Source organism: Pongo abelii, chromosome 9, assembly GCF_028885655.2.
Source record: "Pongo abelii isolate AG06213 chromosome 9, NHGRI_mPonAbe1-v2.0_pri, whole genome shotgun sequence".
In the NCBI taxonomy this organism is placed as follows: domain Eukaryota; kingdom Metazoa; phylum Chordata; class Mammalia; order Primates; family Hominidae; genus Pongo; species Pongo abelii.
This window is the reverse complement of record NC_071994.2, coordinates 76,245,229-76,273,067: the sequence shown is the minus strand read 5'-3', so window position 1 is coordinate 76,273,067 and position 27,839 is coordinate 76,245,229. Positions and strand designations below refer to the sequence as shown.

Below are 27,839 nucleotides of genomic sequence, written 5' to 3'. Positions count from 1 at the left end.
ATTCATCCTTCATTGCCTACTCTACAAAAATAGATGTGAGGCCTGTAAATATTTTACCCTTGCCAGTAGGCAATGTTAAGCTATGTTAATGGAGGGTGCTAGAGAAACACAGAACTTCCCCCAGTATCCAACTCCTGCCAATTCCTGCACAATTCCTCCAGCACAAGTGGCTTCTCCAGTACTCTAGCCCTCCCCAACCCAGTGTTTTTGTAGCCAAGTGCCTCTGGTGAGATACCTCCCCACGAATAGCTTTCCCTATACCCTAGAGGGCAGAATTCTGTCAGGTTCCAAAGGGCAGATTTTCAGCAAGTTCTAACCTTCGGTAAACCATGGTCGTGCATTCTCCAACAAGGTATGGATCTCAACCCTGGGTGTACTCCCTCAGCCCAAGGGAGTAGTGGCTGTTCCTTATATCTGCTATTCCTATATTATTAAGAGTTTTTGTTACTTCTTACTACCAATCGCTCATTCCAATACCCTGTTATAGTGAATAATTCTTTATATTCAACTTTACTTATTCAAATTACTACATGGTTTCTCTTTCCTGATGAGCCCCAGACTGAAACATTATTATTTAGTCCATGTTTCCTTAAGGTTCTCAATTAATTCTTCAATCTCCTCTAGAATGTCAACCAAGCTATCATTATCAATTTGTCTGACTGCCTGGACACTCAGATGATGTATTTCACTTTTTTGTTAAAAGTCAAGAAACCCTTTACTTCCTTAAAAATCATTCACAAATCTTCCTATAGGTATCACTAACAGGCTTGACTGTTTGAGGATATATTGCTCTCGTATTAACAAAGGCAGTAGGAATAATTGGAGGAACAGATTCTTACCTCTCTTTTCATAGTTTTTAAGGCATATGTTCATTGAGTGGAATGATATTCATACTATATACATTATTTCTTTCTCTCTCTCTCTGCCAAGGACTATAGTTGAATGACCATAAATTCAATCTACTGACTGTGTGACTTCATACAGTTATTCAACCTATATGAGCCAGTTTCCTCATCTGTAAAAGGGTATATCTGTATTACAGAGTTAATAATGAGGATTAATTTCAATAAATGATTACACAAAATAAGCTAATGATTTATTATTAATAAATGCTTAGTTTATACTTTAATGAAAGTTGGCAGATAAAAAGTACACAAATAACACCTACCATAATAATAAAACAATTATCTCCAGGTAGACAGTGAAAAAATAATAATATTAAAATTATTGCCACATCAGTTTGGGCTCTGAAGGAAAATGTTTATTCTTAAATAAACATTTTACTTAAAGCTGCTAAAGTAAAAGAGGGCAAGATACTTTTGGCCAAAGTGACCAAATACCTGAGAGAGTATGTATTAAAGCAGAGTGGCTAGAAGAATCCTATTTATGCTATAGGTCAGTGATTCTCAAACAACAGTCATTGAACTGGCTCCATCAGATTCCTGTACAGAGCTTTACCAAAATATAAATGCCCAGACTCCACTGCTAGAAGTAGGTCTGGGACAGGGTCAAGTCATCTGTATGTCTAGTAACTTCTCAAGTGATTCTGATGAGTGAGCAGTTTTAAGAGCCACTGTATATGTTACATTCATTTTTTACTTTAGGCCCAGGGTATAACTGTCATTTTTTAATATCATGTTCTCATCTTTCTATGACATAAGACGAAGAATGTGTGCAGGATACCTGAAGGAGACACTCTCAAGGCCTCTTGCATACAACTACTTTTCCAAGCGTGAGTCCATCATAGGTACCCAGATTCAATGCAACTCCATCAACAGAAGAAAACTTTTCAAAAGCCTTCACAAACTAAACTGTGCCTTGAGGAATTTTCATGTGCTTTATATGATGACCATTATATTGGACATACCAAGAAAGATGCAGGTTTCTTTCAAGATTAAATAGTAAGGAGAAACCAAAAGTAGAGGAGAGAGAACAGAAGTAAAATTTTCCTTGTGGTAATTATTCTCCAACAATCTCATCAGGAAAGTGATAAAGTTATAGTACTATTTATAATAGTGATGGGAGACAGGCAATGTATAAGAAATATTTGGTTACTTACTTTGCCATTGTTTCTGCAGACAGATCTTCAGGATTCTTGACTTTTGTTTCACCTAAAATGAAAATATTTTTAAAATAAAATTCCCACAGGAATTATAAAAGCAGAAGTATTCTCTTTTAAAAATATCATCTTTGGACAATGGATTAGGGACTTTACAATTTTACACAATGAGTTTAGCAAGGATTTTCTTCAGAAAAATCTTCATAGTTATCCTAAGAAGGATAATTACAGTAGCCTAGCAAAGATTTATCCACATTCCTTATATATCAGCATAAGAATCTGACTTTAAAGGACATTTTCTTAGCTTAACACATATAAAATACAAAAATAAATATTATATATAAAACTTTAATATATATACACACACATACATTTGTAAAGACTAGAAGCTAGGACTTCCTTCAAAATGCCCAAATCGAGTTGGGCGCAGTGGCTCACACCTGTAATGCTAGCACTCTGGGAGGCTGAGGTGGATGGATCACTTGAGGTCAAGAGTTCGATATCAGCCTGGCCAACATGGTGAAACCCTGCCTCTACTAAAAATACAAAAATTAGCTGGGCATGGTGGCACATACCTGTAATCCCAGCTACTAGGGAGACTGAGGCAGGAGAATTGCTTGAACTCAGGAGGCAGAGGTTGCAGTGAGCTGAGATTGTGCCACTGCACCCCAGCCTGGGTGACAGAATGAGACTCCATCTCCAACAACAACAAAAAAAAGCTCAAATGGAATAGACCAGGTAATTTTATGGCCACGTTGAAATTTCTAATAGTTACGACTATTCAAAGGGGCTTGATGACTATAATCCAGTTAATGGCTAATTAAGAACTTTACTCACCATGACTTCGCAGATCCAAAGCTACAATCCTACACTGAACTCTACTAATAATCGCTGCCTAGGAGAAAAAGGAAAAGTAGTTAAGACACATCTAGGATAACAAATTTCACCCAATTCCCAATATAACTTTGTAAAATGAACTGCCATCAGAATTCAAAGGACCCAAGAGAATCAAAAGACTTTCTAGTTTTAAGCAAAATGAAAGAATGATGATTTTCTACTAGTTTTGGCATATATTGTGGTTCTGTCCCAACTTCAAAATATGGCTTTCTCTACCTAAATCCCTCTTTCAATCTTAATTCTTCCTATCCTTTCTTGACACACACAGTTAAGAGCCTTTAGACAATGACCCTCTGAGCTCTGGTTTTCATCTATATTCCTTGGATATCTTTTCCTTATTCTGGAGAGAGAATCCCTTAGATAAGGACGGTAAGTCAGTTTATATCTTGGCTCAGGACATCACAGAAACATGACATTCAAATCATGAAATTTGCTGAAAGTAGCAGAAGTCATGGAATCTACTAAAGATTCACTTAAGACAGATACTGCAGAACATACCAGCTTGTGTACCTATTAAAAATTTATTGAAAAAGAAATCATAATATCATGGGGGAGGTACAATTTTAGAGGGTGAAAAAAATCAGAAATAATTGAGGATCTTCTTCCTCAACTAATTGTGACAATAATATATCACAATTAGGGCTAGCAAATGTCACCAAATTTTAACTTTTAAGAATAAAATAAGAGAACTGTCTAGTCTAGCCGTCACATTTTATGAATGAGAAAACTGAGGCCAATAGAAAGAAAATTATTTGCCCAGGGTCACGTAACAAATTAGGAGTAAAAACAGAACTAGACCCAAGGTAAGTTACCAATATAAAAGTCAACGTAAATCACAAAACAAGTCAGATTCTTAAGTCATATTTTTAAAATCCCCTAGAAAATCAAGTCTGATTCTATTTCTATTATTCTAATGAATACCTTTTAAAAGCAACAATGGAATGAAATTCTACTATACTTTGCTATTTGTTCCTGAAAGCTATTTGCTAATTTACGGGAGTTATTTAGTGACAGTAAAGCCTTCAATGACAAAAACAAATCCATATGTTAGAAATAAAATTAAGTGGCAAAGATAGTATGAATTTGCTTGATTGCTCTAGATAAAAGAATAGAACCAGGTTTACAAAACAGAAACAAAATATATATTTGAAATTCCAACCTTTAACTTGAAAGCAATGATTTACAATCATAGGTGCCTGTCAGAAAATCACTACAAATATTAAAAACAAAATTTTCATTTATTTATTTAACAAATCTTTCTAATAAAAATCTGGCACCAATGGAGTAATGGGGTTACAGGAGGGAAAAATACTGGCAATACTTCTGCTCTCATGATATCTACATTCTACTATGGTGGAAGAAGACTAGAAAAAAAAAATGAGCAAAGTAAATTCACAGACTAACACATGCTTTAAAGATAATAAAAAAGTCAGAGCAGATCTATGGTAGCTACTCCAGATCTTGTCACAAATAGTACAACTTTGCTACTTCTGAAATGGATGAGTGGAAAACAGCTATTTAAAAACTAGACTTAACCAACCATTTTCTCACTAGAACATTATGGTGTTTAGCAATAACTGCAACAATAGCAGTAGGAGCTAATGTCTACTAAATCTATGTGCCAGTCAGCAATCTAAGTGCTTCAGATGAATTACCTAACTTTCTCCTCACAACTCTTTACTACTTAGACATAATTTTCAGCATTTTACAGATAAGGGCATTTTACAGAGAGATTAAGTAACTTGCCCAAGGCTAAATAGCTAATAAGTGACAGAGCCAATTTTCAAATCCAAGCTGCCTGGTTCCAGGTGGTTTTCAACCCTGGCTACATAACAGAATCAATCACCTAAATACTACCGCCCAGGGGCAAACCCACCAGAAATTCTGATTCAAGTGAACTGAGTTAGGAGCCAAAGTTATTTATACATTTTCGACTTCTCCAGGTGATTCTAATGTATACCCAAAATGAAGGCCCACTATCCTAACCCTAGAGAACAGAGACAAGATTGGAAGTAAGAACTGGGTAGTAATAACATGCTTCTGTATCACTTTGTAATCTCACCAGATTATCTCAGATAATCTCATATTATCTTCTTAAGAAGTCAGCTGGGAAAATATTAGCACAGTTTTTTTGGCTGACAAAACAGGTTCTCAGAGGTTTATCAGGTATCGGTGAAAGTGTGGAGAAATAGGTATCCCCACAAATACATGATATCCTCAAACTTAATTTTGGCCAATTTGATAAGTAAAAAGTGATATTGTTTTTAAAAAAATTTGGTGGGTACATAGTAAGGGTATATATTTGTGGAGTACATTAGATATTCTGATACAGGCAAACAATGCATAAACATCACATCGGACCATCACTTTAAGCATTTATCCTTTCTTTGTGTTGAAAACAATCTAATTACACCCTTTTAGCTATTTTAAAATACACAGTAAACTACTGTTGACTGTAGTCACCCTGTTGTGCCATCAAATACAAGATCTTATTCATTCTATTTAAATATTTTTGTACTCATTAACCATCCCCAATTATCCTCCACCTCCCACCTCCCTCTCCCCATCCACTACTTTTCCCAGCCTCTGGTAACCATCCTTCTACTCTCCATCTCCATGAGTTCAATTGTTTTAATTTTTAGCTCCCATAAGTAAGTGAGAACATGTGAATTTTTTCTGTGCCTGGCTTATTTCACTTACCGTAATGACCTCCAGTTCCATCCATGTTGTTGCAAATGACAGAGATCTCATTCTTTTTTATGACCAAATAGTACTCCTTTGTGTATATGTACCACATTTTCCTTATCCATTCATCTACTGATAGACACTGGTTGCTTCCAAATCTTGGCTATTGTAAATAGTGCTGTAATAAACATGGGAGTGTAGTATCTCTTCGATGTACTGATTTCCTTTCCTTTGGCTATATACATAGTAGCGGGATTGCTGCTTTATATGGTAGTTCTATTTTTAGTTTTTTTTGAGGAATCAACAAACTGTTCTCCACAGTGGCTTTACTAATTTACATTCTCACCAACAGTGTATGAAGGTTCCCTTTCCTCCACATCCTTACCAGCATTTGTTATTGCCTGTCTTTTGCATAAAAGCCATTTTAACTGGGGTGAGATGATACCTCATTATAGTTTTCATTTGCATTTCTCTGGTGATCGGTGATGTTGAGCACCTTTTCATATGCTTGTCTGCCATATGAATATATTCCTTTGAGAAATATCTATTCAGATCTTTTGCCCATTTTAAAATTAGATTATTAGATTTTTTCCTATAGAGTTGTTGAGCTCTTTATATATTCTGGTTATTAATCCCTTGTCAGATGGATAGTTTGCAAATATTTTCTTCCATTCTGTGGGTTGTTTCTTCACTTTGTTGTTTCCTTTGCTGTGCAGAAGCCTTTTAACTTGACATGATCCCATTTGTCCATTTTTGCTTTGGTTACCTGTGCTTGTTGGGTATTACTCAAAAAAAGTCTTTCCACAGTCCAATGTCCTCGAGAGTTTTCTCAATGTTTTCTTTTAGTACTTTCATAGTTTGAGTCTTTAATTCATTTTTATTTGATTTTTGTATATGGCAAGAGATAGGGGTTTAGTTTCATTCTTCTGTATATGGATATCCAGTTTTCCCAGCATGATTTATTGAAGAAACTGTCCTTGCCCCAACATGTGTTCTTAGCACCTCTGTTGAAAATGAGTTCACTGTAGATGTATGGATTTGTTTCTGGGTTCTCTATTCTGTTCCATTGGTCTATGTGTCTGTTTTTATAGCAGTACCATGCTGCTTTGGTTGTTATAACCCTGTGGTATAATCTGAAGTCCGGTAATGTTATTCCTCCAGTTTTGTTCTTTTCTATCAGGATAGCTTTGGCTATTCTGGGTCTTCTGTGGTTCTACATAAATTTCAGAATTGTTCCATTTTTTTGAAGAATATAATTGGTATTTTTGATAGGATTGTGTTGCATCTGTAGATTGTTTTGGGTGCTATGGACATTTTAATAATGTTGATTCTTCCAATCCATGAACATGGAATATCTTTCTCTTTTTTGTGTCCTCTTCAATTTCTTTCATCAGTGTTTTATACATTTCATTGTATTTCACTTCTTTGGTTAATTCCTAGGTATTTTATTTGTAGCTACTGTAAATAGGGTTACTTTCTTGATTTTTCAGATTGTTTGCTGTTGGCATATAAAGAATGCTGCTAATTTTTGTACATCAATTTTGTATCCTGTAACTTTATTAAATTGATCAGTTCTTTTTTTTTTTTTGAGGCGGAGTCTCGCTCTGTCGCCCAGGCTGGAGTGCAGTGGCGCAATTTCGGCTCACTGCAACCTCCACCTCCCAGGTTCACGCCATTCTCCTGCCTCAGCCTCCCGAGTAGCTGGGACTACAGGCGCCCGCCACCACGCCCAGCTAATTTTTGGTATTTTTAGTAGAGTCAGGGTTTCACCGTGTTGGCCAGGATGGTCTCGATCTCCTGACCTCGTGATCTGCCCACCTCGGCCTCCCAAAGTGCTGGGATTACAGGCATGAGCCACCACACCCGGCCTTAAATTGATCAGTTCTAACAGTCTTTTGGTGGAGTCTTTATGATTTTCTAAATATAAGTTCATATCATCTGCAAAACAGGATAATTTACTTTTTCCTTTCCAATTTGGATGCCCTTTCTCTTGTCTGATTGCTCTAGCTAAGACTTCCAATAATATGTTGAATAACAGTGATGAAAGTGAGTATCCTTGCCATTTTCCAGATCTTACAAGAAAGCTTTCAACTTTTTATTTATCATCCTTTTAGTATGATACAAGCTGTGGGTCTATTGTATATGGCTTTTGTGTTACATTCCTTCTATACTCTAAAGTTTTTTTTTTTATCATGAAGGGATGTTGAATTTTATCAAATGCTTTTCCAGCATCAATTGAAATGATCATATGGTTTCTGTCCTTCATTCTGTTGGTATGATGTATCACACTGATTGATTTGCATATGCTGAACCATCCTCACATCCCAGAATAAAACCCACTTTATCATAATGAATAATCTTTTCTTCTTTTTTTTTTTTGAGACGGAGTCTTGCTGTGTCACCCAGGATAGAGGGCAGTGGCATGATCCTGGCTTACTGCAACCTCCATTTCCCAGGTTCAGGCAATCCTCCCACCTCTGCCTCTTGAGTAGCTGGAATTAGAAGTGTGCACCACCATGTCTGGCTAATTTTTGCATTTTTAGAAGAGATGGGGTTTCACCATGTTGGCCAGGCTGATCTTGAACTCCTGACCTCAAGTGATCCACCCGCCTCAGCCTCTCAAAGTGCTGGGATTACCGGCACGAGCCACTGTGCCCAGCCTGAATAACCTTTGTAATGTGGTGTTGAATTTGGTTTGCTAGTATTTTGCTGATGATTTCTGCATCAATGTTCATCAGGGATATTGGCCTGTAGTTTTTTTGTTTTTGTCTGTCTGGTTTTGGTATTAGGGTAACTAGCCTCGTAGAAGGAGTCTGGAAGTATTCCCTCCTCCTCTATTTTTCGGAATAGTTTGAGTAGGACTGGTATTATTTCTTTTTTAAATGTTTGGTAAAATTCAGCAGTGAAGGCATCAGGTCCCATTTTTCTTTACTGGGAGACTTTTATTACAGCTTGGATTTCATTACTTGTTATTGGTCTGTTCAGGTTTTGGATTTCTTCATGGCTCAACCTTCGTAGGTTGTATGTGTCTAGAAATTTATCCATTTCTTCTAGATTTTCCAACTTATTGGCATATAGTTGCTCATAGTATCCTCTAGTAGTCCTTTGAATTTCTGCAGTATCAGGTGTAATGTCTCTTTTTTCATCTGATTTTATTCATTTGGGTCTTCTTTCTTTTTTCTTAGTCTAGCTAAAGGTTTGCCAATTTTATGTTTCAAAAACCAACTTTTTATTTTGTTGATCTTTTCTACTTTTTTGTTTTGATTTCATTTTTTTCTGCTCTGATCTTTATTTTTCTTGTCTCCTAATTTTGGGTTTGGTTTGTTCTTGCTCTTCTAATTCTTTAGGATGCATCGTTGGGTTGGTTATTTGAGGGTTTTCTACATTCTTGATGTAGGCTCTTATAGCTATAAACTTTCCTCTTAGTATGGCTTTCACTGTATCTCACAGGCTTTGGTGTTGTGTTTCCATTATCATTTGTTGCAAGAAATTTTAAAATTTCCATCTAAATTTCATTGGCCCACTGGTCATTTAGGAGCATACTGTTTATTTTCTATGTTTTGTATAGTATCCAAAATTCCTCCTCTTATTGACTACTAGTTTTATTTCATTGTGGTCAGAAAATATACTTGACATAATTTCAATTTTTTGAATGTTATCCAAGACTTGTTTTGTGGCCTAACATGGCCCATCCTTGAGGATGATCCATGTGTTGAGGAGAAGAATGTGTATTCTGCAGCTGTTGGATGAAGTGTTCTGTAGGTAATTATTAAGTCCATTTGATATACAGTGCAGATTAGGTAAATTTTTTTTGTTGATTTTCTATCTCGATTATCTGTCCAACACTGAAAGTGGGGTATTGAAGTCTCCAGCTCTTATTGTATTGGGTGGGGCCCATCTCTCCCTCTTCAGCTCTAATAATATTTGCTTTACCTATTTGGATGCTCCAGTGTTGGGTGCATATATAACTGTTACATCCTCTTGCTGAATTGACCCCCTTATCATTATATAATGACTTTTGCCTCTTTTTATAGTTTTTGTCTTGAAATCTATTTTGTCTGATATACATATAGCTACTCCCGCTTTTTAGTTTGCATCAGCATGGAATATCTTTGTCCCTCACTTTATTTTCAGTCTATATGTGTCTTTACAGATAAAGAGTGTTTCTAGTAGGCAACAGGTCAGTGGGTCTTGTTTTTGTATCCATTCAGCCACTCCACATCTTTTGATTGGAGAATTTAGTCCATTTACATTCAATGTTAGTATTAATAAGGACTTACTCCTGCGACTTTGTTTTCTGGTTGTTTTGTGGTCTTCTCTTCTTTCCTGTCTTCCTTTAGTGCAGGTGATTTTCTCTGGTGGTATGTTTAAATATCTTGCTTTTTATTTTTTGTGTATCTGTTGTATGTTTTTGGTTTGAGTTTGCTTGCAAATAGTATCATAACCCATTATTGTAAAGTGGTGACAATTTAAAACTTATTTCATAAACAAACTAACAAACAAGCATAGAGAAAACCAATAAAAACTCTACATTTTAACTTCAGCACTCCACTTTTTAATTTTTGTTGTCTCTACTTCTTTTCTTTTTTCTTTTTTAAGACACGGTCTCAAGTTGCCTAGGCTGGAGTGCAGTGGCGTGATCTCAGCTCACTACAACCACTGCCTCCCAGCTCAAGCAATCCTCCCACATCAGCCTCCCAAGTAGCTGGGTCTACAGGCACACACCGCTACACTTGGTCAATTTTTTGCATTTTTTGTAGATATGTGGTCTCACCGTGTTGTCCAGGCTGGTCTCAAATTCCTGGGCTCAAGCAATCTGTCCACCTCGGCCTCCCACAGTGCAGGATTACAGGTGTGAGCCACCATGCCCAACCTATTTATAGCTATTGTTTCTATTTATATATTATTGTACTGTTTATGTCTTGAAAAGTTGTCGTAGTTAATATTTTTGATTGGTTCCTCTTTTAGTCTGTCTACTCAAGATATGAGTAGTTTACACACAACAATTACAATGTTATTCTGTGTTTTTCTGTGTGCTTATCAATGAGTTTTGTACCTTCAGATGATTTCTCAGTGTTCATTAATGTCCTTTTCTTTCAGATACAAGAACTACCTTTAGCATTTCTTATAAGTCTAGTGTTGATGAAATCCTCCAGCTTTTGTGTGTCTGGGAAAGTCTTTATTCTTTTACATGTTTGAAGGATATTTTGACTGGATATACTATTTTAGCATAAAAGGTTTTTTTTACCCTTCAGCATTTTAAATATGTTATGCCACTCTCCCCTGGCCTATAAGGTTTTCACTGAGAAGTCTGCTTCCAGATGTACTGGAGTTCCATTGTATATTATTTGTTTCTTTTCTCTTTCTGCTTTTAGAATTCTTTATATTTGACCTTTGGGAGTCTGATTATTAAATGCCTTGAGGTAGTCTTATTTGGGTTAAATCTGCTTGGTGTTCTATAACCTTCTTGTATTTGAATACTGATATGTTTCTCTAGGTTTGGGAAGTTCTGTTATTGACTCTTTGAATAAATTTTCTATGCCAATCTCTCTACCTCCTCTTTAAGACCAGTAACTCTTAAATTTGCCCTTTTGAGGCTATTTTCTATTGTAGGTGTGCTGCATTGTTTTTGTATTCTTTTTCTTCTGTCTCCTTTGTGTATATTCAAATAACCTGTCTTCAAGCTAATTCTTACTTCTGCCTCATCAGATATGTTGAGACTCTGATGCATTCTTTATTATGTCAATTGCATTTTTCAACTCCAGAATTTCTGTTCTTTTTAATTATTTCAATTGCTTTGTTAAATTTATCTGATAGATAAATTTTCTGAATTCCTTCTCTGTTATCTCGAATTTTGTTGAGCTTCCTCAAAATCGCTATTTTGAATTCTGTCTGAAAGGTCACATATCTCTCTCTCTCTGGGATTGGTCACTTGTGCCTTATTTAGTTCATGTGGTGAAGTCATGTTTTCCTAGACAGTCTTAATGTTTGTGAATATTCATCAGTGACTGGGCTTTGAAGAGTTAGGTATTTATTGTAGTCTTTGTAGTCTGGGCTTGTTTGTACCCATTCTTCCTGTGAAAGCTTTCCAGGTATTCAAAGAAACTTGGGTATTGTCATCTAAATTTTTGGTCACTGCAGCCATAGCTGCATTAGGGGGCACCCTAAGGCCCTAGCTCTTGCAGACTCACAGAGGTACTATTTTGGTGGTGTTGGCTAAGATCTGGAAGAATTTTCTGGATTACCAGGCAGAGATTCTTATACTCTTCCTTTATTTTCTCTCAAATAAATGGGGTCTCTCTCTGTGCTGAGCTTCCTGGAGCTGGGAGTGGAGTGACACAAGTACCCCTGTGGCCACCAGCACTAGGACTGTGCTGGGTCAGACCTGAAGCCATCACAACACTGGGACTCACCCAAGGCCTACAGTAACCACTGCCTGGCTACCTATGTTCACTCAAGGCCCTAGGGCTCCATAATCAGCAGGTAGCAAAGCCAGCCAGGCTTCTGTCCTTCCCTTCAGGGCAGTGGGTTGCCCCTGGTCCCAGATGAGTCCAGAAATGCCATCCAGGAGCCAGGGCTTGGAATTGGAAACCTTAGGAATCTACCTGGTGCTCTACTATACTGCAGCTGAGCTGGCATCCAAGTCACAAGACAAAGTCCTTCCTACTCTTCCCTATCCCTTCCACAAGCATAGTCTCTCCCCATGGCTACAACTACCCCAGGCCCATGGCAAGTGCTGCCTGGCTACCACCAGTGTTTATTCATGGCCTAAGGGCTCTTCGGTCAGCTTATGGTGAATGCTGTCAGGCCTGGGACTGCCTCTTCAGGGCAGTGGTCTCCCCTCTGGCCCAGGATAGGTCCAGAAATGCTGTCCAAGAGCCAAGGCCTGGAATTGGAAACCCCAAGAGTCCACCTGGTGCTCTACCCCACTGCTACCTAACTGCAACATGAAGTCTTCTTTACTCTTCCCTCTCCTTTTCTCAATCAGAAAGACTCCTTCCTCATAGCCACCACAGCTGGTAATGTGTTGGGTCACACTTGAAGACAGCACATCTCTGAGTCTTACCTCAGGACCCCAGCAAATACTGTCTGAATACTGTTGCTGATTATTCAGGACCCAAAGGCTCTTTAATCAGCAGGTGACGAATCCTGCCAGGACTGGGTCCTTCCCTTCAGGGAAGCAGGTTCCCTTCTAGCTCAGTATGTGTCATGCTGTCTGGGAATTAGGGCCTGGAATGGGCCTGGTGCCTTATCCTACTATAGCTGAGCTGGTATCCAAGTTGCAAGACAAAGTCCTCTTTACTCTTTCCTCTCCTCTTTTCAAGCAGAAGGAAGGAGTCTCTCCCACAGCTGCAAGCTGCTCCACCTGAGGTTGGGGGAGAGGTGGTGTAAGCACTCGCCTGGCTGCCCTTGGTGTCTCACAAGGTTATGTGCTGCTCAAGTCCACTGGCTCCAACACCAGCACAGCACCAGGACTTGCCCAAGAATTGCAGTCCTTGTGGCCTAGTCTGCTTTTCAAGTTTATTTAGGACCCCAGGACCCTTTAGCGTGGGTGGCAAGGCTTTCCAGAACTCAAATTCAGAACACTGGAATGGGTAATTCGCCTCTGGCTAAGGCTGGTCTAAATCCTCCCTCTGTGGAAACTGACTGAGTCCTGCCCAGTGTTGCTTTCCACTGTGACAGGGCAGCACTGAGTTCCAATGCAAAGTTACACAATCACTGTGCTCTCCCTCCCCCAAGCACACAGATCCTCTCTCCATTCCACGCAACCACTCCCAGTGGATGGTGAAGGGGTGGTGTCAGTAATTCAAGACTGTCTTTTCTATCCTCTTCAGTGTCTCTTTAAGTGATATGAAGATAAATCTAGGTACTGTGATCATTCACCTGATTTTTGGTTCTTATGAAGGTGCTTTTTTGTGTGGACATTTGTTCAATTTGGTGTTCCTGTGGGGAGGACGATCAGTGGAGGCTTCTATTTCACCATCTTGCTCTGCCGCCCCTCTCAAAAGTGTTATTCTTTTATTTTACTTTATATTTTGCTAATTAATAGTAAGGTAGTCCCATTTTTATAAATTTATCCATTATCTATATTTCTTCTTCTGTCAACTAACACTTCTTACTCTTGCCCATTTTTCTTCTGGATTGCCTTTTTTCTTACCACTTTGTAGTTTTTTCTTCTTTTTAATATAATGAAAATATTAACCCTTTGCCTATAGTTTGTTTTGCACATATATGAAATATTTTTTATCTAGCACATAGCTTGTGTTTTAACTTTACGGTATTTTGTCTAGAAGTTTTTGTTCTGGTAAACTCAAATTAATCTTTTATTTATGGCTTTCACTTCTTTTGGCTAAGTTTAAGAAGGCCTGCCTTAAGGTCGTATCTGAATTTTCTTATGATTTGTTTTTTAAATTCATTTGTATTGTTTAATCCATTTGTATTGTTATTTATATTGTGTATTAAATTCCTTTTTATACATGGACTTATTTCTTTATTCTTCCTGCCAATACCATACTATTAACTGATAGACTTTTAGATTATGTTTTGGTATCTGAAAGACCAGATTGCTCTTTTTTTTTCCTCTTTTTCAAAATTATCTTGGTTATTCCTAGGCATTTATTATTCTGTGTGAATTTCAGTTTGTTTAATTAACTCTCATGAAAAAATCCCACTGGGATCTTAGCCAGTTTAGCTAGATTCATACAGGAACATAACTTATTTCCATATTCAGATTTTCCTTTAAATCCTTCTGTGACATTTTATTGTTTTCTTCATAAATGTCTTACATTTAAAAAATAAGGTCTATTCCCAAGTATTTTATATTTTGTTGCTTTTATGAATAGGATCATTTTTCCTATTACATTTCCAGATCTGCTAAGTGCTAATTTTAGAAAAAACAGATTTTTTAAACATCAACTTTGTAAACTACTGCTTAACTAGCAGTTTGTCAGTTGACTTTCTAGAGAGAATATCTTCACATAATAATTGTTCTAGCTATTTTTTCAAATATTTAAAACTTGTTTTTTTGTATTGTTTGACTAGAAACTCCAGTATAACACTGAAAATTGCACCCTTACTGTCTTAGTCCATTTATGCTGCTATAAAGAAATATCGGAGCCTGAGTAATTTATAACGAAAAGAAGTTTATTTGGGTCACAGTTCTGCAAGCTGTATAAGAAGTATGGCACCAGCATCTGGTCCTGCTGCTGAGTGCATCAGGCTGCTTCCACTCATGGTGGAAGGCTAAGGGTAGCTGGCAGGTGCAAAGGTCATGTGATAAAAGTGGAAGCAGAAAGAGAGGAGGGAGATGTCAGATCTTGTTAAATAACTCTTGGAAGTAGGAGAGTAAGAACTCACTCATTACCATGAGAATGGCACCAAGCCATTCATGAAGGATCCACTCCCATGACCTAAATGCTTCCCATTAGGCCTCACCTCCAACATTAGGGATCAAATTTCAACTGAGATTTAGAGTGGTCAAATATCCAAAACACAGCACTTGTCTTATCCCTGAGTTTAAAAGGAATGTGTCAATGTGTCTGTTTTACCACTAAGTATGATATTCATGCAATTTTCTAGTTTCTGTATGAATTTTATAATCTTTAGGAAGTTTTTAATCTATTCCTAGTGGCCAAGAGTTTTCAACATGAAGGGATATTACAGTTTATCAAGTCCTTTTTGGGGCATCAAGTGAGGTAAGAGGTGAATCATACTGATAAGATTTTCTAATGCTGAGACATTCTTGCATTCCTTGAACAAAACCTACCTGGTCACAGTGTATTATTATTTTACAACACTATCAATCTGCTGTTATTTTCCTTAGGATTAGGTGAATGAGCAAGTGAATGAGTATTTACGTATGTATGTATAAATGAGATGGGGTCTTGCTCTGTCACCCAGGCTGGAGTGCAGTAGCATGATCTTGGCTCACTACAACCTCAAACTCCTGGGCTCAAGCACTCCTCCCACCTTAGGTTCTCAAGTAACTGAGACTATAGGTATGTGCCACTATGCCCCACTTCTGTATCTATTTTATAAGAGAGACTGACTTAGTTTTCCTGTATTATCATTGCCTGGTTTTGGTATTAGACTAATAATGCCTTCATAAATAAATCAAATAGCTTAAAACAGTATTATCCTAAGTAGTTTTTTACATGGTAGAAAATGTAAATGAACTTCTTCCTTTTTGAGAGAAATTAATACTCCATAAGATGTCAAATATTTAGAACTGAGTAATATAAGAACAGCCTTCTAACTAGTCTCCCTGCCTCCACTGTGGTTTCCTGCCCAATCAATCATCTATACTAGTATTTTGATTTTTCTAAAGCTCTTCAATAGCTTCCTATTGCCTGAAACAGTGGTACTCAATTACAATCAGGTAAATGTGTATCAAGATACTTAACTCACCAGAACTTTACAGTGTGAATGTGTGTCAAGCAATACATGCTTTCTATACTCCCTAATTTTGACATGCCTAAAATATGCTTAATGTGGATGTGCGTGGGGTAAATGTTGTGTTTAAAAATAGCTCCCATGGCCAGACACAGTAGCTCATGCCTGTAAACCCAGCACTTTGAGAGGCTGAGGCAGGAGGATTGCTTGAGGCCAGGTGTTCAAGACCAACCTGGGCAATATAGTGGGATTCCCTCTCTATAAAAAATAAAAATAGCTAGTGTGGCAGTGCGCACCTGTGGTCCCAGCTACTCAGGAGGCTGAAGTGGGAAGATCACTTGAGCCCAGGAGGTCAAGGTTGCAGTGAGCCAGGATTGCGTCACTGTACTCCAGCCTGGGTGACAGAGTGAGACCCTGTATCAAAAACAAAAGCAAACAAACAAAAATAGCTCCCTCTACTGTTACCCAGAAGTAAAAGGAAACTAAAGGTACAATTCCCTAGCTAGGTATACAAGGCCCTTCTATAATTTTGCTCCAGTGATCTCTCTAGTCACCTCTTTCCCTGCTCTCCACCCTCATCATATATTATACAAGTACAACCTCAACTCTATTCAAACTATAGCCAAGCTACTTATAATTTCCAAAACATACTTCACTGTTATACTCTTCAATGCCTTTGTGCTTACCTTTTCTTGGCATGCCTTCCCTACTAATCCAACTTCTATTTAGTCTTAAAAACCATTTCAGATGTCCTCTCTTACGAAACTTTCCTTGTAGTCCCCTCATCTACCACAAGTTAATCATTCCTTCCTCTGCATTACCTTTGTATCTTGCTGCAAACTCATCTAACAACTGAGTGCTTATAAGTCAAGCACTTTACCAAGAACCTTACATCTTTTGTTGAATTTTCACAACCACTCTACTAACTAGGAGGTATTATACCCATCTATCTAAAATTCAGATAGATTAAGCTGCTTTGACATTCAAAACCTACTCTGAGATAAAAGTTTCTTAAAATGTTTGCTGTATTTTTTGTATACATGTGCCATTTCCATTTTTCCTACCTTCCCTATTAGATTTAAACATCGTTAAGAACAGGAAGATGGAACATATGTTTAATTCTCCACTGTATCCACAGCACCTGTACAATGCCTGGTACACAGCAGGGGTTTAGTAAGTATTTGCTGATTGGCTGATCTTATTAAAGAGTAAAGTCTCTCTTTTTTTTTTTTTCTTGAGACAGTCTCACTGTTGCCAGCATGGAGTGCAGTGGCACGATCTCGACTCACTGCAACCTCTGCCCCCTGTGTTCAAGCGTTTCTCCTGCCTCAGCTTCCCTAGTAGCTGGGACTACTGGTGTGTGCCACCATGCCCAGCTAATTTTTGTATTTTTAGTAAAAACGGGGTTTCACCATGTTGGCCAGGATTGTCTCGATCTCCTGACCTCGTGATCTGCCCGCTTTGGCCTCCCAAAGTGCTGGGATTACAGGCATAAGCCACCATGCCGGACCCTGAAGTTTAATTTTTTGAACCTTAGTGACTCAGCACAAAGCTTGGGATATAGAATATACTCAGTAAATATTTGCTGAAATCAACTGAAATAACTAGAAGAAGAAATAGGAATCGGCAGACACTCAGGTTCAATTCTTGGCTTCAATCAATACACACTTGTCTGGTCCCAGATTCTTCAGAGGTACCAAAGCTGAAAACCACTGGAGGCTGGCAAAATCTAGCCTGCTGAGGCTGCATGTGCTAATGAGATCCCACTGTTCCTCTCATCTCTCTTCTGGCTCAGCCAAACTTCAGTTTCTGCTTCATTCTGGATTCTCCCACAGCAACTAGGTGGTCTGTTATACCTAGTACTTGCTGATGGGAGAACGCTACAGAAGCCATACATTATTACCCATTATATATGATAAACTTGACTACTGTAGCAGCAACTACAATCACTAACTTATTGAATATAAACAAGGAATAAAAGGTTCAAAAATTAATTTTCTAGATATTTAAAGACTATCTAGATATTTAAAGAATATCTAGAATATCTAGATATTTCTAGATATTTAAAGACTATTAAACTTAAATTCTAGATATTTAAAGACTTTAAAACAACATAATTTTCTTCTAATAGTTATATCCCTTTGATAGTTCCACAAAAGTGGTTACAGATAAGTTTCCCAAGTGCTTTATGGTTGTTTGCTTGTTTGTTTGTTTGTTTGTATTACTAAAGACAAGGTATAAATGGTTTCTCTTCATACATAATAGAACTTCTGGTGAATCTGGATTTGGGGGATTTCCCCTCCCAAACCACAAAACATTTAGATGGAAAAGGAGTTCTACTCAGGATCAAGGATTTTGTAGAATTATGGACAAGAAGGAACTTGGAAGAATACATTCACAATTAAATCCTTTCAGTGAAATGATGCTTGCTTTTCCTCTGCAAAGGACCTGGGTTGCTTTGTAATAGTCCTAATCTTTAGAATTTCTGCCTATGTGTGTCAAAAATAGGTCTCTATAGTTTCTGCCCTGAATCTTTCCTCTTAGGTGGCATAAAAGCAGTCTTCAAAGAAATATGCACACTGGAGTCAGAACAAGTATGAGTTTTCATGCTGTCATTGGCTCTCTAACTTCTCTAAATTTCAGTCCTTATCTGCCTAATCTCATAGTATTACAGAAAAGTTAAATGGGATAATCCACTTAAGCACTTAGTATAGTACCTGGCACAGAGTAAATGTTTAAAAGATGTGGCTGGTTTTTTTCTTATTGAAGGGCAGGCTTGGTGGCTCACACCTGTAATTCTCAGCACTTTGCAAGGCTGAGGGAGGAAGACTGCTTGAGGCCAGGAGTTTGACACCACCCTGGGGAACACAGTGAGACCCTGTCTCTACAAAAAAATTAAAAATTAGCTGGGAGTGGTGGTGCACACCTGCAGTCCTAGCTACTTGGGAGGCTGAGGTGGGAGGACCACTTGAGCCCAGGAGTTGAGGTTGTAGTGAGCTATGATTGTGCCACTGTACACTATCCTGGGCGATAGACTGAGATCCTGTCTTAAAAATACATAAATAAAATACAACTGAAAACAAATATTATGTCTCCCAAGTCTTTCTTTTCTTCAGGCAAACCCCTTTCAGTTCCTTTAATTGTTCCTTAAATGCTATTGTTTAAAGTATTCTAATCTTGATTGCTCTTCTCTAGACAAGTTTCAGTTTGCCAAACTTGTCAGATCCAGAAGTAAATATGAACTTTTTCCTTGAAAATAGTTTCCAGTAAAAGAAAAAAACAGTCTTTAAATTATGAAAGTAATAAACATTTAACTGAAAACCTAGAAAATAGAAAGATGGAAGAAAATTACTCATAAGCCTAGGAGTTCATGTCCAGCCTGGGCAACATAGCAAGATTCTGTCTCTTAAGAAATAAATACATACATAAAATTCTTCGAGTGTACAATATGTGCTAGGCATAATAAGCCATGGAATTTGCCTCCAAAAAACTTTGCAATCTATTTGCGAAGTAAATGACTAAAGCTACGATTTGAAATGTGGCTAGCCCAAACTGAGATGTGCTGTAAATATAAAATTTTTAAATTTACAGTATAAAAATAGATGTAAATATCTCAATAATAATTTTTATATTGATTAGGTAATCAATATAATTACTTCAACATGTTGAAGTGATATTGTGGATACAATAAATATATATACATTAAAATTAATTTGTTTCTTTTTATCTATTTAAAGTGTCTACTAAGAAATTTAAAATGACATATGTGGTTTGCACTCTATTTCTTTTTTTTTTTTTTTGGTGTAAGAAATTTTTTTTTTTTAATTATTATACTTTAAGTTTTAGGGTACATGTGCACTCTATTTCTATTGGACAGTACTGGTCCAGAGACATGACAGAGCCTGGTACTTATGGACAAGTCACACAATTTATCCTAGAGTAAGAGAAAAAAGTAGCAAACAAGACAAAGGCCAAATCATTTAATAGTGGTTGAATATGTGCCTATGTTTAAAGAACTGTTTCAAGCCATTTGGGAAACAAAAAAGTATAAGACATTATCCCTATTTTCAAGGAATTCATGGTCTAAAAGAAGAGACAAGATGGGATTTAAACTTAACCCCAATAATCTCCGCTGCCAGGAACAAAGTGCTATGTTCAGGGACTTCCTCAACTCCACAGCCATCTGGCTCCAGGTACCTAGTGCTGCATTCCCACTTGCTCTCATTTTCTGTCCTTCAGGCTCTCTAGTGGTAAATGGAGGATGCATATCTGCTTGACACACACACGAGATGACAACTTCATTTTAAACACAGATGTTGCTAGTATCTTCCTTAGCAGTATCTCTCCTTGCACATGGGCTGTCCCACCCCAGAGTCAAGGGTATTAGGAAGATCTATAATTGACAGCATTCACACAGACACATATCTTCTACTCTGGACCACAGTATCATTAGCCAAATATTATTTACTTCCTTGTAGCTAACAAGCACCATTAAAATATAAAGAATCATTTCAAAAAGGAAGAAACATTTTCCAAGTTCTTATGAGATATCTCCATGTGCAAAGTATTACATAAGCTCTATATGGGAGACAAAGTGATAGACATTATCTAAAGCACCTAAATAAAATGTCTGGTTCTCTACACAAAATGAAGAGTTAGGCTAGTCAAAGAAGTAAACAATAATTGCACTATGGAAGTTTACACAAATTGGGTTATTCTTGTCATATCCCATTAAAACAGAGTTGAGAGGCCAGGGAGAAAAAGCATTCAGGGCACATAACATTGCTGCAAGAACGTAAGTAATTCTCTGCAAGCCTGGCTGCTGAAACTCCCTGCTAAAATATGAAACCAGTTTTATCTAATAGCTACTGAAACAAGCTGCTGTGACTCTAAGACTACTTTTACTCACCACAGTTACTTATCAATCAGAACTTGCCAGCTTCCAAAACCTTTTTTAACATTTTAAAATTTTTCTTTCACATTTTCCATCACTCCCTATTATCTTTTCTTTTTCTCCCCAAACCTTTACTAGTGCCAATTAACTTTCTCAAAGAACAATACGTAACATTTCTCCTTTTTAGAAAACCTCCAACCTTCTCTTTGTTCTTCAGACATACTGCAGAACATACCACCCAGTCTGTGTGTATGCCTGGAATAGCAATTCTTGCTTCCCAAATAGAATGTGTTAACTTCCAAGATTTGTCCCTATACTTTAATTAGTTCAAAAGTGCTAACATTAACTTGTACTATCAACAACCTACTTACCGTGAACACAGCCCAAGAAAGGGCAGAATGACCTCCTCCATGCAGAAGGAGCAGGACTGGACCCTCTGAACCACTCTTGTAGACTCGAAAAGTGTATGAATAGTTAAAGATAAAACATCTATGTTTTTGCTCACTAAAGTTTTTCATTATTTAATCATAGTAATACCGCTAGAAACTTACATGCAAAACTGCAGACTGACAAATGTAAGAGATATAAGCAGACTTTTCTGAGACACCAACCCTCTGTTTGAAGCATGAAGCCCGTGTGACCATTTTGTTCAATGAAAAAAAAAAATTTTCCCTTTGCCCTCATGAGGACATAACCCCTGGATTCTAGAAACGAAACTAGTTCAACTTACTTGACTCATGAAACCTTCCCCTGGGCCCCTAAGACAGTATATCAGTTTCAAGAATTTAATTCTTAATCCCTTCTCCATGCATTAGAGAATTACAGCCAAGAAAGATATTGGCATGGACTTACAGGCAATATTCCATAAAGAACAAGTGAGGAATAAGGTGAAATAAGTAGCAGGAATAAAGAACATTTTAGAAACTACACAAGTCTTTTAACTTAGACAACATCATAAGCTCATTAAAGAATAAACCATTTTGCAAAGGATATATCCTTGCCAGTTTCATTCTCTACTTCTACATCTTCCATGGACTCAAAATACTGACTCCAAGGAACAGGGGAAAAGTCCCGCTTTCTTCCAGGGCTGAGGAAAAAAAAGAGAGAGACATTTCAAGAAAAATTATGCATAAAGAGATAAAATCTTGGTCAATAAACGCTAAATGTAAGCCAGTAATGAAAACGGCAAAGGTATTTTCTCTTAAAGATATAAAGAGTTCATCACAAAGTATCATATTAAAAATGTATTTAATGTATTGTATTACACAATAATGTAAATGTATTTAAATAAGTATTTTAAAATGTATTTAAATCCAAACATAGATTTAAGAGTAAAAATTTTAGGATTTTTCAAAATTCATTAGTATATTTTAATCACAAATAAATTCTGTGTTCATATACACACAAAACCTGCTAGTTTTTCAACTTGCTCTTGGCTGTAGGCTCATTTCCATCCTCCCAACTGACTTTAATATCATTCCTACCTCAGTCAATAGTCAATAGTCGTGGTCACTATTACTCCTTTACACATTTAATTCTCCATACTCTTTCATGCTTCCTTGTCATTCCCAAACAATCAATATACAAACTCCATGGAAGGCAAACTGGCTATCAGTACCTTCAACTTACAGGAATTTATCTGAAGAATTGCTCACACAGAAGTGAAATGACTTAAGTATTCAATGAAACATCGTTTGTAATAGAGAAAAGTTGGAAAAAATCTAATATCCATCAATAGAGGACCGATGAAAATAAATTGTAGTATATAGAAAAATACTAGTTAACTGTAAAAATGAACAAATATATTAATAAAAATCTTTATATATGAATATATAATTCCAAGATTCATATATATAACTCCAAGATAAACACGATATGCGTGCTATCACTTGGGTAAAATTGTGAAATATATGTAGGTGTTTATGTATGTTTTCAACATCTCTGGAAGGATACTGATACAACATTTATGGTATCTTGGAAAGGAAAGTATGATTGGGAAATGAGAGGAAAAATTTTCAATCTCTGTTCCTTACTATCTTTTGATTTTTGATCATGTATTATTAAAAAATATAAAATTATTCTAAAACAAAATAAATCAATAAGTGTCTATTCACAATTTACGTCTTCAACCTTGGATGGAATACAAGAAAGAAATTCCAAGCTGTCCCAATTTCCAACCTATTCTTCTTCCTAGTAATGGAGGAAATTCAGAATTCTATCAGCAGCAAAACATCACCTCTTGCCAGACATCTTCCTGTATATGCTATGGGGCTGATTGGAGAATATCTACAAAGTATGATACAAAGCTCTTTTTAAAAACTTAATATAAAAGCACTCCTGGTTGACTATAATACTGGAAAAATTACAACAGAGCAGCTGGGTAGTAAGGGATATATTCTTTCAAAAGTGAAACATTTATTGAATGTCTACTCTGTTCTAGGCATTGAACCAGGTCAGTATTTCTGAATCTAACAATGAAATCACCTGGAGAATTTTATACTCATGCTTGGGTCTCACCTCTAGAAACATATTTAAGTGGTCTGTGTTATGACCTGAGCACTGAGGATTTTTAAAGTTCCCCATGTTGAGAGAGGCACTATAAATATAAAGATAGAGTACATGATTTGGAATGACAGAGGAGTTCAAATTCCTTATAGGTCCTATCATTTCTCTACAAGTTCCTAACACATTATGAACTTGGTCAAATTATTCTGCCTTGGATCGCAGAGACTGAATAAAATTACTTTTAAAGAATCTAATACATCTAGCATTTGATAATTGCTCAGTAGATGGATAATCCTATCTTTTGAAATAAAAATGACATTGTGAAGTAAACAGTAACTTCAGCCTCGACCTGCTTTTTTTGCTTTTCTGGTTGCACTTGAAATTCTATGGGAAAACTAAAAGCAGAACTTATAATTCTACTTACTCACAAGTTACTCACAAATCTACCTATCCTACACTAATTTGATTATAACGATAACATGGCATGCCAAACATGTTATAATGGATTCTAAGGATCCATGGATGAATTTTGATATCTGGACCTAGGAAATCATCATAGTAATAGTACATAATATTCACTATGCACAAACGAGTCACTGTGCCAAATACTTCACAGACAGGATTCCATTTAACCCTCACAAAACTTTTTATGCCCATTTAACAGATGAAAAAACAGATTTAGACATAAAAGTAACTTGCCAAGGCCACACAACTACTAAATGGTAGTGACAAAATTCAAATCCAGTTCTGCCACTCTCCAAAGCCTCTGCTCTTTACCCCAATGCTGTATCACTTCTTTCATCCTTTTATCTTCTCATGCTGTCATTTATGCTTCTGAAAAGTAATAAGGCTTAAGTGCACATTATTAGAGGTTTTCGTTTTGTAGTCTAAATATAGCTGACTCTGCCAATGCCAAAGAACCTTCACAAGTTAGCCAGGTACCAGTTAAAGAAAACTTACTTCCTATAAATAGAAATTATTCACAGGAGAACACCCTCCACTTCTAATTTCCTTCATTTAAAAAAAAACAAAAAACAAAAAAGGCCTGTAGCCAGGCGCGGTGGCTCACGCCTGTAATCCCAGCACTTTGGGAGGCCACAGCGGGCAGATCACGAGGTCAGGAGATCGAGACCATCCTGGCTAACACGGTGAAACCCCGTCTCTACTAAAAATACAAAAAATTAGCTGGGCATGGTGGCCGGCGCCTGTTATCTCAGCTACTAGGGAGGCTGAGGCAGGAGAATGGCATGAACCCGGGAGGCGGAGCTTGCAGTGAGCCGAGATAGCACCACTGTACTCCAGCCTGGGCTACAGAGCGAGACTCCATCTCAAAAAAAAAAAAAAAAAAAAAAAAGGCCTGTAGTTCTGCCACTCAGGAGAGACTGAGGTGGGAAGATAAATTGAGCCCAGGAGTTCTAATCCAGCCTGGGCAACAAGTGAGGTCTCATCTCTTAAAAAATAATAATAAAAATAAAAATAAACAAAAAAACAGGTTCCAGGGACTACCCAACTTATTTCTACCAAATGAGTAATTCCCATTTATTTAAGGAATCAATAATTCTCCATCTCCAAAGGTTGCTCCTACTCCCACAGAGATTTTCTAGTATACCCCTAACACCTTCTTTTAAACACATAATTGGGCCAGGCGTGGTGGCTCACGCCTATAATCCCAGCACTTTGGGAGACCGAGGTGGGCAGATCAGCTGAGGTCAGGAGTTCGAGACCAGCCTGGCCAACACGGCAAAACCTGTCTCTACTAAAAATACAAAAATTACCCGGGCATGGTGGCACGCGCCTGTAGTCCCAGCTACTTGGAAAGGCTGAAGCAGGAGAATCGCTTGAACCCAGGAGGCGGAGGTTGCAGTGAGCCAAAATTGTGCCACTGCACTCCAGCCTGGGTGACAGAGCGAGACTTCGTCTACACATACACACACACACACACACACACACACACACACAAAACACATGATTGTTTATAAACTAGAAGACTTCAATTAATTTTGTAACTGTATTAGACATTACATAGGTGGCAAGAATCTTACATTATTTTTGTATTTTAGTCAGAACAGAATATTGTGAATTTTAGGGATATAGTTTAGATTGATTTTAAAAAATAGCTTTAGATTCTTATTTTATGCCTAGATACGTTATAGTCATTATAGTTTGTGTAGGCCTTTTTTAATTATAATTTTTAGATTAATTACTAACTTCCCCCCTCCAAGAGGTCGTAATGAAAGAATTTTAAAGTAGTGAAAGAACTTTCAAAAGCATAACAAGTTTAAGTTACTGATATGGTTTGGCTATGTCCTTACCCAAATCTCATCTTGAATTGTAGCTCCCATAATTCCATGTGTTGTGGGAGGGACCTGGTGGGAGATAACTGAATCATGGGGGCAGTTTCCCCTATACTGTTCTCATGGTAGTGAATGAGTCTCACAAGATCTGATGGCTTTATAAGGGGAAACCCCTTTCACTTGGGTCTCAATTCTCTCTTGTCTGCCACCATGTAAGACATGCCTATTTCTTTCCACCATGATTGTGATGCCTCCCCAGCCACGTAGAACTGTGAGTCCATTAAACCTCTTTTTCTTTATAAATTACCCAGTCTTGGATATGTCTTTATCAGCAGCGTAAAACAGACTAATATAGTTACATTTTAAAAGGAAGAATTTATTGTTGGGTGTGGTGGTGCACCCCTGTAGTCCCAGCTACTTGGGAGACTGAGACAGGATGATCACTTGAGCCCTGGAGTTCAAGGCTGTAGCGCACTATTATCACACTCGTGAATAGCCACTGTACTCTAACCTGGACAAAACCATGAGACCCTGTCTCTCTCTCTCAAAAAAAAGGATTAATTCATTCAAAAAATATTTACTAAGAACCTATTATGTGTATAAGGCTGGAACTGACATAGGATAATGGGGGATGCTGGGACAATTATAAAACTAGAGAGACAACGCATCTGCTGTCAAGAAGTTAGTATTAAGTACATAAATATCTAACAAAATGTACAAAGAGTTAAATACCCTAAGAAGTACAGCTAAACTGCAGTGAATGTTCAAAGGAGGAAAGAAAGATTACTTCCAGCTTGGAGAAGAAAGACAGGCTTAAAAAAAACACACACAGACACACTTAAGCTAGACGTTGAAGGACAGAAAGAATTTGCGCTGATAGAAATAGGGATGGAGAGAGGGATAAGACATTTCAGGCAGATAAGGACCCAGACTGCTGCCTGTCATAGGGAACACTGAAAACAAACAACAACAAAATAGCTAACTGGAATGAGGTGGGAATAGTACAGTATTTTTGAAAAGCTAAAAGAAGTTGACACAATTAGATAGTGGAGAAAGAATGTTAGCCTAATAAAATGGGGAATATATGTTCTTTTTCTGGTTATTTGTATGTGTGTGATTTTTTGGAGGGGTGCAACAGTCATGGATGATATCCTAGAAAATGAAGAGCCAGTCTATGGCCATAACACCCTGTATGCACCCAATCTCATCTGATCTCGGAAGCTAAGCAGGGTCAGGCCTGGTCAGTACTTGGATGGGAGAAAATGAAGAGCCAGGCTGGACGTGGTGGCTGATGCCTGCAATCCCAGCACTTTGGAGGTCAAGAGGGGAGGATTACTTGAGCTCAGGAGACCGAGGCCAGCCTGGGCAACACAACAAGACCTCGTCTCTACTAAAAACAAAAAAAAATTAGTTAGGCATGGTGGCATGCACCTGTGGTTCTAGCTACTCAGGAGGCTGAGGCAGGAGGATCATTTGAGACCAGGAGATCAAGGATGCAGTGAGTTGTGATCACACCACTGCATTCCAGCCTGGGTGACAGGGCGAAACCCTGTCTCCAAAAATCAAACAAACAAGAAAAGAAAATGAAGACTCAATAAAATGTAGAGATAAAAGTATTTCAGAAAGATCAATCTGGTTACAGGCACAAGATGGACTTGATTCTGGGAAAAAATATGTTGCAATAACCTGGCTAGAAAGGGATGGGATCAGTTAATAGGGTTGACAAAGAAAAAAGAGAAAAGAATGGGAGACTTAACTGGCAATGGAATTAAAAGCAAGAAAACATAGAATGACCTTTCAAAGGCAATGAACAAATCTTGGAAATGTTCAGGATATGAAAGATGATTGACAGCAGAATCAAAGTCAATTTTAAAGTTTTGAACAGAGAAATGAATAATTAAGTCCTACAATTTATAAATAAAAATCTACTCTGGTAGGTAACTGTATAATTTTTTTTTACGTTAGAATACAATTTATTTCAAACCTAACAAAATAAATAAATAATTTCCTCCCCCCTCCTACTGCCAAAGGAAGAAGTTTGGCAGAGAGGAGACAAAGTGGTGCTGTGAAAGACACAAAGAAAATATGGTGTCTGCCTGAGTCACATGAATCA

The 27,839-nt window shown here is 37.4% G+C and overlaps 1 protein-coding gene across 2 annotated transcripts in view; it reads right to left on the bottom strand.

Annotated features, from left to right (window-relative positions):
- The window catches only part of PPME1 (protein phosphatase methylesterase 1), an 80,402-nt gene that overhangs the window by 27,328 nt on the left and 25,235 nt on the right, over positions 1-27,839 (bottom strand). For both annotated transcript variants that reach the window (XM_054523834.2, NM_001133505.1), the window contains 4 exon segments: positions 21,921-22,014; positions 21,299-21,391; positions 2,897-2,954; positions 2,060-2,111 (listed from right to left, as the gene is read on the bottom strand). In XM_054523834.2, coding sequence (XP_054379809.1) covers positions 2,060-2,111; positions 2,897-2,954; positions 21,299-21,391; positions 21,921-22,014 — 297 coding nt within the window.